Here is a 14,542-nt window from a genome sequence, read left to right on the forward strand (position 1 = left end):
ACTAGAGTAATCAGGAACCTGCTAGAACCAGTTAAGGCAGGCAGGCTAATTAGGACACCTGGAGCCAATTAAGAAGAAGCTTCTAGAATCAATTAAGGCAAGCTAATCAGGGCACCTGGGTTTTAAAAAAGGAGCTCACTTCAGTTTGTGGTGGGAGTGTGAGCAAGAGGTGCAAGGAGCTGAGAGTGAGAGGGTGTGCTGCTGGAGGACTGAGGAGCACAAGCGTTATCAGACACCAGGAGGAAGGTCCTGTGGTGAGAATAGGGAAGGTGTTTGGAGGAGGCCATGGGGAAGTAGCCCAGGGAGTTGTAGCTGTCATGCAGCTGTTACAGGAGGCACTATAGACAGCTGCAGTCCACAGGGCCCTGGGCTGGAACCCGGTGTAGAGGGCGGGCCTGGGTTCCCCCCAAACCTCCCAATTGACCTGGACTGTGGGTTCTCCCAGAGGGGAAGGTCTCTGGGCTGTTCCCCAACCCACATGGTCAATCTCTGAGGCAAGAAAATCCGCAAATAAGCACAGGACCCACCAAGATAGAGGAGGAACTTTGTCACACAATATTCTGATGAAGCATGATTTCCCGTTATAAAAGCCATATTGACTCTTCCCCAACATATCATGTTCATCTGTGTGTCTGGTAATTCTTTTCTTACAAACAAATTATCTGGTACTGTTTGGCTTATTAGTCTGTACTCGCAGGATCGCCTCTGGAACCTTTAAAAAAAATTGGTGTTACGTTAGCTATCTGTCAGTCATCTGTTACAGAGGCTGATTTAAGTGACAGGTTGCATACCACAGTTAGTAGTTTTGCAATTTCATATTTGAGTTCCTTCAGAACTCTTGGCTGACTACCATCTGGTCCTGGTGACTTATTACTCTTTTACTCAATCAGTTGTTCCAAAACCTCCTCTACTAACTCCTCAATCTGGGACAGTTCCTGAGATTTGCTACTTAAAAAGAATGGGTCAGGTGTGGGAGTCTCCCTCACATACTCTGCAGTGAAGACAGATGCAAAAAATGCATTTAGCTTCCTCACAACAGGGGGAAAAACACCACAGCAGCCCAGCATGGTAGCATTTAATTTCAGAAAGGGGAACTACACAAAAATGAGGAGGTCAGTGAAACAGAAATTAAAGGTACAGTACCAAAAGTGAAATCCCTGCAAGCTGCATGGAAACTTTTTAAAGACACTATAATAGAGGCCCAACTTAAATATATACCCCAAATTAAAAAACGCAGTAAGAGAACCAAAAAAGTGCCACCATGGCTAAACAACAAAGTAAAAGAAACAGTGAGAGGTAAAAAAGGCATTCTTTAAAAAGTGGAAGCTAAATCCTAGTGAGGAAAATAGAAAGGAGTATAAACTCTGGCAAATGAAGTGTAAAAATATAATTAGGATGGCCAAAAAAGAATTTGAAGAACAGCTAAGACTAGCCAAAGTAATAGCAAAAAATTTTTTTAAGTATATCAGAAGCAGGAAGCCTGCTAAACAACCATTGGGGCCACTGGACGATCAAGATGCTAAAGGAGCACTCAAGGACAATAAGGCCATTGCAGAGAAACTAAATGAATTCTTTCCATCAGTCTTCACTCCTGAGGATGTGAGGGAGATTCCCAAACCCGAGTAATTCTTTGTAGGTGACAAATCTGAGGAATTGTCCCAGACTGAGGTGTCAGTAGAGGAGGTTTTGGAACAAATTGATAAACTAAACTGTAATAAGTCTCCAGGACCAGACAGTATTCACCTAAGAGTTCTGAAGGAATTCAAATGTGAAATTACAGAACTACTAACTATAGTCTGTAACCTATCATTTAAATCAGCTTCTCTAACAAATGACTGGAGGCTAGCTAATGTGACACCAATTTTTAAAAAGGGCTCCAGAGGTTATCACGGCAATTACAGGCCATAATACTGAAGCCTGACTTCAGTACTGGACAAACTGGTTGAAACTATAGTCAAGAACAAAAAATTGTCAGACACACATATGAATATAATTTGTTGGGGAAGAGTCAACATGGTTTTTGTAAAGGGAAATCATCCCTCACCAATCTGCTAGAATTCTCTGAGGGGGTCAACGAGCATGTGGACAAGGGGGATCCAGTGGATATAGTGTACTTAATTTTTCAGAAAGCCTTTGACAAGGTCCCTCACCAAAGGCTCTTAAGCAAAGTAAGCTGTCATGGGATAAGAGGATAGGTCCTCTCATGGATTGGTAACTGGTTAAAAGATATGAAACAAGGGGTATGAATAAATAGTCAGTTTTCAGAATGGAGAGAAGTAAATAGTGGTGTCCCCCAGGGGTCTGTATTGGGACCAGTCCTATTCAAATAAATGATCTGGAAAAAGGGGTAAACAGTGAGGTGGCAAAATTCGCAGATGATACAAAACTACTCACGATGGTTACGTCCCAGGCAGACTGCGAAGAACTACAAAAGGATCTCTCAGAACTGGGTGACTGGGCAACAAAATGGCAGATGAAATTCAGTGTTGATAAATGCAAAGTAATGCACATTGGAAAACATAATCCCAACTATACATGTAAAATGATGGGCTCTAAATTAGCTGTTACCACTCAAGGGAAAGATCTTGGAGTCATTGTGGATAGTTCTCTGAAAACATCCACTCAATGTGCAGCGGCAGTCAAAAAAGCTAACAGAACGTTGGGAATCATTAAGAAAGGGATAGATAATAAGGCAGAAAATATCATATTGCCTCCATATAAATCCATGGTATGCCCACATCTTGAACACTGAGTGCAGATGTGGTCACCCCATCTCAAAAAAGATATATTGGAATTGGAAAAGGTTCAGAAAAGGGCAACAAAAATGATTAGGGTATGGAATGGCTTCCATATGAGGAGAGATTAGTAAGACTGGGACGATTAAGGGGGGGAATATGATAGAGGTCTATAAAATCACTACTGGTGTGGAGAAAGTAAATAAGGAAGTGTTATTTACTCCTTCTCATAATCAAGAACTAGGGGTCAACAAATGAAATTAATAGGCAGCAGGTTTAAAACAAACAAAAGAAAGTATTTCTTCATACAACACACAGTCAGTCTGTGGAACTCATTGCCAGAGGATGTTGTGAAGGCCAAAACTGTAACAGGGTTAAAAAAAGAACTAGATAAATTCATGGAGGATAGCTCCATCAATGGCTATTAGCCAGGATGGGCAGGGATGGTGTCCTTAGCCTCTGTTTGCCAGAAGATGGGAATGAGCAACAGGGAATGGATCACTTGATGATTACCTGTTCTGTTCATTCCCTCTGGGGTACCTGGCATTGGCCACTGTTGGAAGATGGAATACTAGGCTAGATGGACCTTTGGTCTGACCCAGTATAGCTGTTCTTATATTCTTATTATTAAAGCATGGAATTTCTATCCATAGAGATTCGATGGTACGGTTTGATTCATCTAGGGTTTTTACTATATTTGATTATGCCTTCCTTCACATATAGTTCCACTTCCCCATCAGTGTAACCTATTCTGTCATTCCGACATATTTTGTACCCTGGTATTACTGAGTTCCATTGATTATCCTCATTCCACCAAGTTTCTGTGATGCCTATTGTGGTGTTGCACTCCATATGTTTTATGGAAATATGCTACTGAGTGTGAATATAATGTAACTGGAATATGCTTAATGCAGAAGGTCTCTTGTAAGGTATCATTACAAAGCTTATAATCTACTGAGTGTTTATCCTATTTGTATGTATGTCATTCTTGTATCTAAAACTAGAAATATGAAGTATAACTCTGAAGTCCTATTGTAATTATGCAAAGTGTGGGCCATTAATGGTGGTTTAGAATCTTGATGGCGCCCATTGATTAGGACAATTGGTTGTAAATGGTTCTGTTTACTTGCAAGCCTTCCTGTGAGCCATTCCGGAAAGAATGGAGGCTTGGGGTCTCACAGGACATGTAACCTGGTACTGGAATCCATCTTAAACCTGGTGCTTTTCCATTTAGAAGGAGGAGTGGGGACCCAGAGAGACAAAAGATTCCCACCTTGTGCCAAAGCTATAAAAGGGGGTGGAACAGAACAAAGGGGTTGCCAGTCATGAGAAATCCCCTTGTTAGTACCTGAGCTGGAACTAACAAGGACTGTACCAGGGGAAAGGATTGGGCACAGAGTAGGAAGGAGTCTAGTCTGTGAAAAAAGCTTATTGGAACATCTCTGAGGGTGAAATTTACCTATATGCGGTTTCTTAATGTATTAGGCTTAGACTTGAATGTTTTATTTTATTTTGCTTGGTAACTTACTTTGTTCTGTCTGTTTTACTTGAAACCACTTAAATCCTACTTTTTATACTGAATAAGTCACTTTTGTTTATTAATTAACCCACAATAAGTGATTAATACCTGGGGGAGCAATCAGCTGTGCATATCTCTCTATCAGTGTTATAGAGTGCGGACAATTTATGAGTTTACCCTGTATAAGCTTTATACAGAGTAAAACTGATTTATTTGGGGTTTGGATCCCATAGGGAATGGGGTGCTGGAGACAGGAGTATTTGCTGAGCTGCTTCAGTTAAGTTTGGGGGGGTGTTTCAGACCCTGGGTCTGTGTTGCAGCAGTTTAGCATGTCTGGCTCAGCCAGACAGGGTTCTGGAGTCCCAAGCTGGCAGGAAAGACAGGCTCAGAGATAGTTTCAGCACATCAGGTGACAGCCCCAAGGGGGTCTCTGTGACCGAACCCATCACACCTATTATATCAATATCCTCATTCAATACCAGGCACTCAAATTCATGCATCTTAATATTTAGAGTTACTGCATTTGTATACAAGCATTTGTAAAATGTGTCAAAGTTTAGTTGTCTGCCTTCATGTGATGTAACTGAATGGGACGCTTTCATTTGCCTATTTTTCTTCAGTTTCTACCTGTATTTGATCAATAATAGAATATCAGGGTTGGAAGAGACCTCAGGAGGACATCTAGTCTAACCCCCTGCTCAGGACCAATCCCCAGACAGATCAATACATATCCTCTCCTGTTTACTAAGATATAGAGCCAGGCTGTTAATAAATCTGTCATAAGGGATGTCTCTGTTTGAACCGTTCATCCACACCTGTTGGCTTTGCCCCAGCGTTTAGTTTATTTCCACTAACTTTTTAATTTTACCTGCCAGCAATCTCGTTCTGTTTTGGTTCAGTTGGAGCCCATCTTGCCTATATAGGCTCCTCCTTTCCCAAAAGATTCCCCAGTTCCAAATAAATCTAAATCCCTCCTCTCTACATCACTGTCTCATCCACCCATTGAGACCCTGAAGTTCTGCCTAACGGGCCCTGCGTGTGGAACTAGAAGCATTTCAGAGAATGCTACCATGGAGGTCTTGGTCTTTAATTCATTGTCCTCACTAGTACTGTTGGAAGCAAAGTAGCTGGGTTGTTCCCCCTTTGGAGAAAGAATCTCCTGAACGGGAGTTGTGAAAAGGCTGCCTGGTGGATCTACAGTTAAAATCTCCAGGCTACTTTCTGTAGTAGAATAGGCTGGGAATTCTTTTGAATAGGTGAAAACTTGATTAAGAACACATTTATTCAGCTCTGATGAATCCTTAAATGTGCTCGATGATGGCTGCTTTTGACATTAAATCCCATCAAAGGAAGCCAGGGATGACCAGATTAACTTTAATGGTGTAATCAATATTCAGAGTTTTTCAGTACCTCATGCAACTGTACTGAATAACAAGGGCCTGGAAAAAAAGCATGTCAGGCCACAAGCTGCATCATACAAATAGGGTGACCAGATGTCCCGATATTTAACCCTTTGTCCCACGTCCCGATCAACGTACGATCGGGACACCATTTGAACCACGTCCCCGCTTCTCCCCCTCACAGCGCTTCCCGCCTCCTAACAGCTGTTTGGTGGCACCTAGCGCTTTCCAGGAGGGAGGGAGGGAGGAGCGGATACAGACAGTATCCAACACACACAGCCGGACAAAATGGCAGCTTCGGAACTGAATTGGCTGGGAGCATGTTGGCTTCTCACAGCCTTAGCCAATGCATCCACGTTGCAAACATCACTATGTTTTCATGCTGATGAAATACCTGGCATTAGCCTGTACCTTATTCATAAACCAGCAGGGTTCCCCTACCGCCAGGGGATAGAAGGGATGAAAAGCAATAGCAGAGGTGTGAATCTCCTGTGGTTCAGTCAAGTTCTGCCCCTTAGCCTACCTGTGTGAGGGTTGATTGCAGTTAGTAACTCTGGGTTCCCAATGACAAGACAGCCTGGGGACTGAGCCCCACCCAGCTGCTCAATGGCGCACTCCATCCACAGGAGGTCTTCAGTGACAGGCCTCTCCCAGAGCGTGCTGCCGTTGGTGCCCGAGACAGCAGTAACAAAGGCACATGGAGCGGAAAGGCCTGAAGAAAGAACACATTGCAGAGGGAAGAGTACTGTCCTCCCCTCTACCTGTCCGTGCACACAACCAGTTCAGTGGGATAACTTGTCCCCCCCCTCCCATCCCCAGATGACCAGCATTCATGTTTCCCCTTTATATTCACACTGCCTCTCAATTCTCCCTCTTCCTTCTGGCTTGGTGAATAGTGGTTCCTGCTTTGGGAGTGAGAGAAGACGGCAGCACGGCTAGACATGTGCTGCACAGACATTGAATGCTAGCTCTTTGGGAGATTTATTCCTCATCTCTGAGGACAACTCCATCCACCCAAGGGGTCTCGGTCATCGCAGCATTACTGACCAGCACTAAAAGAGAAAGCACACCCCTCACCACTATGCCTCTGTCGGTTTCTGCTTAGAGTCACAGTTACCTTCATCTGAGCAGGATCTGTTAAAACTGCTGCTGCCATTGGTATCTTTGAAAACGAAGATAACATCTTGCACTTTGTCTTCGTTCACATCTTCTACAGCCAGAAACCTGTAGGTCACTGCAGAGAGATCACAAACCGGATGCTAGAAAGCAGTGCTTGGATCAACAGGATTGAAGGGCACAATGACAACGCAGGTAAATTGGAGGAAAATGCATTCTCTTAAAAGCCTGGTTGCTGCCCCCTCCCTTTTTCTTTGGGAAAGCAATGCCAAGATAGATCAGCACTTCATTTATACTAGTGTGAGAACAGTGCCTAACACAGGGGGATCTCTGGTCTAGGATCGGGGTCCCTAGGCACTACCACAAAAATACAACAACAGTTGTATCCAGCAGTAAATATTAGGAAACCTTATGCAGTTAGGGGAGTCAAACAGTTGAGAATTTGATAATGTCTGAACCTGTGCTAATGTAATGCACTGATTTAGGGCATGCAATTGTCTCTCTCTAATGGCTGGCATTTGCAGATATAACTGCCTGGTACTAGGTCTTAGTCAATGGAGCTCTCCTTTAGCTCAAAGGGTAGAGGCCAGGGTTTATAAGCACTGGGTTTGATCCCTGCTGATGGGCGCAATGTCTGTGTAATGTGGCCATGGTTTGTTATGCTAGGAACACACAAGACAGAAGCACTGCTCCTCCCCTTAAACTGAAGGAGGACAATTAAAGTGGCATAGCAAGCTGTGAGGGCAGAGAAGGCTGTAGTGTCAAAGGGTCTGGCATACAATGGAGCTCTACCTAGCTTTTCACACACGAGTTCAGTAAAAGGACATTTCTCTTCAGAATTAAGCATGAGAGTAATTTACAAGACAGACACGATTCTCTCCCTTCATTAATCCAATGAAGGTAAGATAGAAGTACTCATTTCTGATGAAGGAAAGACCCATTACTGCTCTTAAGTCTCAGGTCAAAGGCACCTAAAGAACATTTTAAGTTAAAGTTCAACCACAATAAAGGTCAATTCTGTAAAAACATCCTCTCAAGCTTTGCCCAACCAAGGGCCAATCTGCTACCTTTCTAGTGCTTGAGGGCAGCACTAATTTGCCTATGTATAAAAGATTTCAAACACCTACCAGAAGGCCACTTCAATTAAGATAGGACATTGCGTATCAAGACCTGGGATACCTGCAGCTCACACTCTCATGGGCAACGTCCTTGCTGGCCCTAGACCAGGGGTAGGCAACCTATGGCACGCATGCCCAAGACAGCACACGAGCCGATTTTCGGTGGCACTCACACTGCCCGGGTCCTGGCCACCGGGGGGCTCTGCATTTTAATTTTAAAAACCTTATTTACTTTACATACAACAATAATTTAGTTATATATTATAGACTTATAGAAAGAGACCCTCTAAAAACGTTAAAATGTATGATGCACGCGAAACCTTAAATTAGAGTGAATAAATGAAGACTCGGCACACCACTTCTGAAAGGTTGCCAACCCTTGCCCTAGATTGAGGCCACACTTTGGCAAGGTTCTACAATCCTGATTATGATGAGCACAGAGAAATGAGCGCTTAGAAATACTGTTTAGTCCATCAGACTCACCCGCACGGTCATATTTCCTGTTCCATGTCCTTTGTGAAACAGGCCTCACTGGACACGGGATGATGAACGAAAAGGCAAACACCACAATCAGGCACAGGAATAATGAGAGGAAGAAGGCAGCAGTGCGCCATCGGGAGAGCTGAGACAAGCGGGTGGGCTTCCTGCAGAGACCTTCTTTCTCTGCACAGTTCTCATGGTTGACTGGAGCTTTCCCATCCTCATTCTTCAGAGGGTGGATCTCTGCTTCCAAGTCCTTGTTATCCATCACAGAATACTCATCAGAATTCATCAGACAATTTGCGTCACCTGCAGTAACAGAAAGGACAGTGTTACAATAGACTTTGGAATAGATCAAAGAAAGCAAGGTACAGGATATTCAGTCACTACCTCAGAGCTTCTGATTGGAAAGCACTGAGTTATTAACAATGGCACAGCAGGAAAAAAACTCTAGATGTTAAATAGGGGCTAAGCAAATATCACATGGCCTCAGCACAGCTTCATGTGAAACAGGAAACAACGACTGGTATTAGAAGATTCCCACGCTGCAAGGAGGGGAGAAAATGTGGATGAAGAAATATAGCTCTGTTGACATTCACCTGCAAAAATCAGTACTCAGGCTGGATACAGCTGGAATAGGGAAGATAAAGAAGGGCCACAAGCCTTCAGTATTCTAGACTGGAGGGCCATCACCTGATCTGTAGGTCACCTTTGGGGAAAAGCATGCACTGAACGCTTCTTTCACTGGCACACTGATCCTTGTCGTTTAATATAGATTTCAGTACAATTCCAGGGCCATATAGGTGGAGGGAGACTGTGAGCCTCATATGCTGACACAAATCAGAAAGTCATTCCCTAGTGTAATGGATACAGGAGTTTTCCCAGGAGAGAGAAAAGCAAACACTGAGACATTCTACACAGGAGCTAAACAAGCCCATTAACCCCGTCTCTGAGAAACCAAAGTGCACCCGACACTGCTACACACCAGTTCCAGCCTCAGGCAGGAAAGCAAGGGGGTGGGCTAACAGACTGCAGCATCTGGGGACGAAGACTCCTTCCCAGAATAAAATGAAAGGTAGGAGCTTAAACTAGAGTCAGTCAGTAATATTTGTTATGCTTTTCTATCAGCAGTTGAATAAATTACTCAGCCATTAATTTTCTCCCTTATTCATCCAATTTTATAGATAGTCAAGCAGTATTTGTCAAAGACATGACTTTCTTTCTGGCAATCAGCAAATAATTTATAACCAGCACCCCGTTATTTGGGCAGTTTACTGAAAACCTCTCTTTCACGCATGGCAGAAGAGAGCAGGCAGTGTCCTGATAGCATTACCACGCGCCCCAGGGAGCGAAGGGAATTGTGTGGCTTTATGTCTGCACTGCAAAGTGCAGGATCCGAAGAGCACTAGACCCTTACTTGTGAGCTTCCTACCTCCCAAGTGAACTTACAATCCCATGACCCTGATCAGCCAGTCCCAACCCTCAGTAAAAAGTGAGGATCAGAAGGGAAATAAATGAAAAATAGTAGATATAGACAAAAATGAGCTTGGGTAAACTCCTTCCTTTGGGTCTACCAAGGCATCTTTTGTTTCTATGACAGGTTTCAGAGTAGCAGCCGTGTTAGTCTGTATCCGCAAAAAGAACAGGAGTACTTGTGGCACCTTAGAGACTAACAAATTTATTTGAGCATAAGCTTTCGTGGGCTATAACCCACTTCATCAGATGCTCAAATAAATTTGTTAGTCTCTAAGGTGCCACAAGTACTCCTGGGTTTTTTTGTTTCTATGTCTGTCAAAACAGAGTCACATTCATGAGACCAGGACAGCTCATGTGTCATGTAAGCAAATAATCAGGTTGGTTTGCTTGTTAATTTATTCTAAAAGCCACAAGTAATAGCTTTAAAAAAATCAGGCACGTTACAGACACCCAGAGCTTAAAACCTACAATCATAATAAAAATCAGCTTTACACCAGGTTAGTTTTCAGGCCTCATTAAACTGTTAGGGGAAAGAGAAAGGAAGAATGAAAAATATAATGTTCCAATGGCCTTGAACAAAAGCTGCACTACAGCTTGTCATAAAAGATTTAAGAGCCAATAAACATGATGACAAAGCCAATTTTCCAGAGCCATGCCCTGAACAGTCACATGCCCAAATTCTGTCTGAATAATTTACCTTTCCAGGAGTCTCAGCAGCAGATCTCATAGAATTTAAGGTCAGAAGGGACCATCAAGATAATCTCATCTGACCTCCTGCCCATTGCAAGCCACAGAACCTCACCCACCCACTCCTGTAATAGACGCATAACTAAGGCTATGATTTTGGCACGGATATTTTATTAAAAGTCATGGACAGGACGCAGGCAATAAACAATAAATCATGGAAATATACAAAAAGCTATAGCCCAAGCCCCGTCACCCGGGGCTGATGCCCGAGTCCTGCTGCCTGGGCTTCATAGGGCCCCCTGTGGTTTGGGGCCCCGGGCAACTGCCCTGCTTGCTACCCCTTAACGCAGGCCCTGGCAACAATGGTGCACGAAATGGGATTTTTGACACTTCTTGTACTGCAGATTTTAAAGGAAATAAGTGATTTCTCATTTTTTCCTCAAATCTAACGCTTTCATTGGAATTTTCAAGAACACAAAAACATCTCTTAGTAACATGGAATCTTTGACCTCCATGATAGAATCGCAGCCTTATGCATAACCTCTGCTGAGTTACTGAAGGCCTCAAATCATGATTTAAAGACTTCAAGTTAGAGAATCCATCATTCACACTAGTTTAAACCTACAAGTGACCCGTGCACCACGCTGCAGAGGAAGGCGAAATCCCTCTAGGGTCTCTGCTATCTGACCTGGGGCAAAATTCCTTACTAACCCCAAATATGGCAATCAGTTAGACCCTGAGCATGTGGGCAAGATTCACCAGCCAGAGAGAGACAGACACACTCCCTCTCACACACATCCTTCAGTGTTAAAAGGAAACACACATGGTCATTACGGCCTGAGACCACGGGTCCTCTGGAGCAGATACTGCACGAACAGAACTGCTTCCTCCCTCAGACCTGGATCAACTCTTATGCTGCATTTTTTCCAACTGGCAAGGGTGAGTAGTAAGAATCCTATGTGCCTAATGGTATGGCATAAGATGGTGCCTAGCCCTCCAATGGAAAATCCCAGATAAAAGGTGGACATAGCCGCTTCAAATATCTGATTAAAGAAAAGGAGAATTGAGATGGCCTTGTTGATCAGGGGTTGTTTGCATCTGGGTTCCATTTTATCCAAACTAGTAAAGTAAAGTGGGAACAAACGAAAAGACAAGCTTAGCATGGGAAGACCTACTGAAATCTAACAACTCCAGTGTTTCTGGAAGCAAACTGTTTCTGTCTGAGGTGGAGAGCTTACCACTCCATTTCTACCCCCATAAGAGCCATCGGGGAACAGGGGGGAAGGAGGGGGGGGGCTGCAAAGTGGTGACCAAAAACAAAGGGCCTTGAAGCAGAGGAATGAGAGCACTGAGAAAACCATGGTGCTACCAGAGCCAGTGGCAGGAGCTCACGTGAACAGCCAGTAGGTGTCTCATAAGGGGAATCAGACTGGCCAGCTCACCCATCCACCTACTACATTTCGTTAGATTTATTCAAATGTGTTTTAAGCAGCATAAATCCCTGGCAATTTTTTTTTTAAAAACATCATTTTGTACAAAAATAGAGCTCCAACAGCTATAACTGCCTCCATATCACCACAACAGTCAGCAATAATTTAAAAACCTCACCTTTTTCTAGAGACCTCTACTCCACATCTAGTAAATCAACCTGCCCCAGAAGTCAGAGAAAACTGGGTGGTGGACTAGGGTTGCCAACTTTCTAATCAAACAAAACCAAATACCCCTGCCACGCTCCTTCCCTGAAGCCCTGCCCCTTCTCTGAGGCTCTGCCCCCACTCACTCCATCCCCCCTCCCTCTGTTGCTTGCTCTCCCCCACTCTCACTCACTTTCACCAGGCTGAGACAGGGGGTTGGGGTGTGGGAGGGGGGTGATGGCTGCGACTTGGGGTGCAGGCTCTGGGGTGAGGCTGGGGATGAGGGGTTTGGATGCAGGAGGCTATGATCTCTGGACTGGGGGTGCAGGCTCCAGGTGGGACCAGAAATGAGGGGTGTATGGTGCGCGAGAAGGCTCTGGGCTGGGGCAGGGGGTTGGGATGCAGGGTGGGTGCAGACTCCGGCTAGGGGTGTAGGCTCTGGGGTGGGGGGAGGGATGAGGGGTTTGGGGTGCAGGAGGGGATGTGGGGTCCCAGCAGCGCTTACCGTGGCTCCCAGGAAGCGGCCACCAGGTCTCTGCGGCCCGTGGCTCCACGTGCTGCCCTTGCGCCTGCAGGCACTGCCCCTGCAGCTCCCGTTGGTCACGGTTCCTGGCCAACGGGATTTGCTTGCCCTGCACTCAGGGCGCAGGCAGCGCGTGGAGCCTCCCTGGTCGTCCATGCGCCTGGGGGCTGCAGGGACCTAGCGGCCGTTTTCGGGAGCCGCACAGAGCTAGGGCAGGCAGAGAGCCTGCCTTAGCCCTGGGCCCCTGCTGCGCTGCTGACCAGACTTTTAATTTTTCAACTGGGTGTTCTTTTCAAAAACCAGACGCCTGGCAATCCTATGGCAGACGCAACTTGCTTCCTTGTGACACTGGGTGCTGCACATCCACCAGCTCTGCTGGCCAGAAACTTGACATGGGAAGAGTCAATGCTAGGAAGCATTCCAACTAGGAATGGAACAGAGGAACGAATGGTCTTGCATACAGATTTCCCACTCAGATTTGGCCATTTTGCTGGTTTGCCACTTTCTCCTCCTTGATCATCTGTCTGAACAAGTGAACCAGGTATCATTCAGTTCTTGTAGCAGGAGGTCCTGGCAATACAGGTAATATTGCACTGGTAAGCACCACGAAGGAAGCCCTGAGCACCAGGACAGGTTCTTGGGATGATTCCCCAGCCACAGGCTGAGCATCCAAGTAGTGCTGCTCATTGCTACATTAAGCATCAACTGGAAGTCCCAGGGTAGCTCAGCCCAGCATTTCTGCACTAGGAGCTGTGCCCTCATGCGCCAACTATAAAGCTAGAGCAGCTTCTGACATGATAGAATGCATCCATCACCCATAATAAAAATAATTAAACACTCCCTCTATCCTACCACAATAGCAGGAAAGTGGATTCTCCACTGGACTCGGTTTGATAACAACAATGTCCCAAACCCTTCCGTGAGAAGTTATTTTTATAATGTGATACAAATCACTTCAAAGTCATTTAAGGTTGGACAAGGGTAATAAATTCTGAGGTAATTATACTGATAATCTCAGCAACTTTCCCTTCATTTGCAACAATGACTAACTCAAAAATATGACCCACAGCATTTGTTTCTCTATTTGGGCAGTATTCAGGGCAGGTCTACACTTCAGATTTTCAGCTGCACTGCTGTAGCCCTTCTGGTGAAGATTCTCTAAGCCAATGACAGAGCGCTCTCCCACCGACATAGTGCTGTCTACACTAGCGTGTAGGTGTGAGGCCAGGTTTACACTACAGACTTATATTGGTATAACTATGTCGCTCAGGGGTGTGGACTATTCACACCCGAGTGACGTAGTTATACCGAAGTAATTCTGTAGTGCAGACCAGGGCTCATCTTCACATACAACACTACAGCAGTGCAGCTGTGCTGCTCTAGTCCTTTAGTGAAGATGCTCCTACACTGATGGGAGAGCTTCTTCCATTGGCATAGTAAATCCACCTCCCCGAGAGGCAGTAGCTATGCCAATGGGAGAAGCTCTCCTGCCAACCTAGCCCTGTCTACATGGGTGGGTTAGGATGGTATAACTATGCATAATCCACACCCCGAGTGACATAGTTATACTGATATAGGTCTGTAGTATAGACCTGGCCTCACACCACTGCAGTAAAGGGAGGGTTAGAGTTCCCATTTGGAAATCCAATCTGCAGGTGATCCAAATGCAGCTGGAAAGCTCAGACCCCGAAAATGGCAAAGAACAGCCCAGCCCTACCCCAAAGTGTTTGCTCTTTGAATCACAAAGAAATCTGGTAATTAGTTTTCCATTCGTCTCCAAATAAACAATAGCCCCACTTTCAGATATTTTCTCCAGGCCTTTAACAGCTGATGTTTTGTCTGCCAGTAGTATAG

General features: G+C 44.9%; 1 protein-coding gene across 1 annotated transcript in view; it reads right to left on the reverse strand.

The window, feature by feature from the left end:
* Positions 1–14,542, reverse strand: part of FAM234A (family with sequence similarity 234 member A) — a gene marked incomplete in the record, with an annotated part of 54,847 nt that overhangs the window by 21,723 nt on the left and 18,582 nt on the right. Inside the window, 3 exon segments of the mRNA XM_034784015.1 lie at positions 6,178–6,366; positions 6,772–6,888; positions 8,372–8,677. Coding sequence (XP_034639906.1) covers positions 6,178–6,366; positions 6,772–6,888; positions 8,372–8,660 — 595 coding nt within the window.

Source organism: Trachemys scripta, chromosome 10 (assembly GCF_013100865.1).
Source record: "Trachemys scripta elegans isolate TJP31775 chromosome 10, CAS_Tse_1.0, whole genome shotgun sequence".
In the NCBI taxonomy this organism is placed as follows: Eukaryota; Metazoa; Chordata; order Testudines; family Emydidae; genus Trachemys; species Trachemys scripta.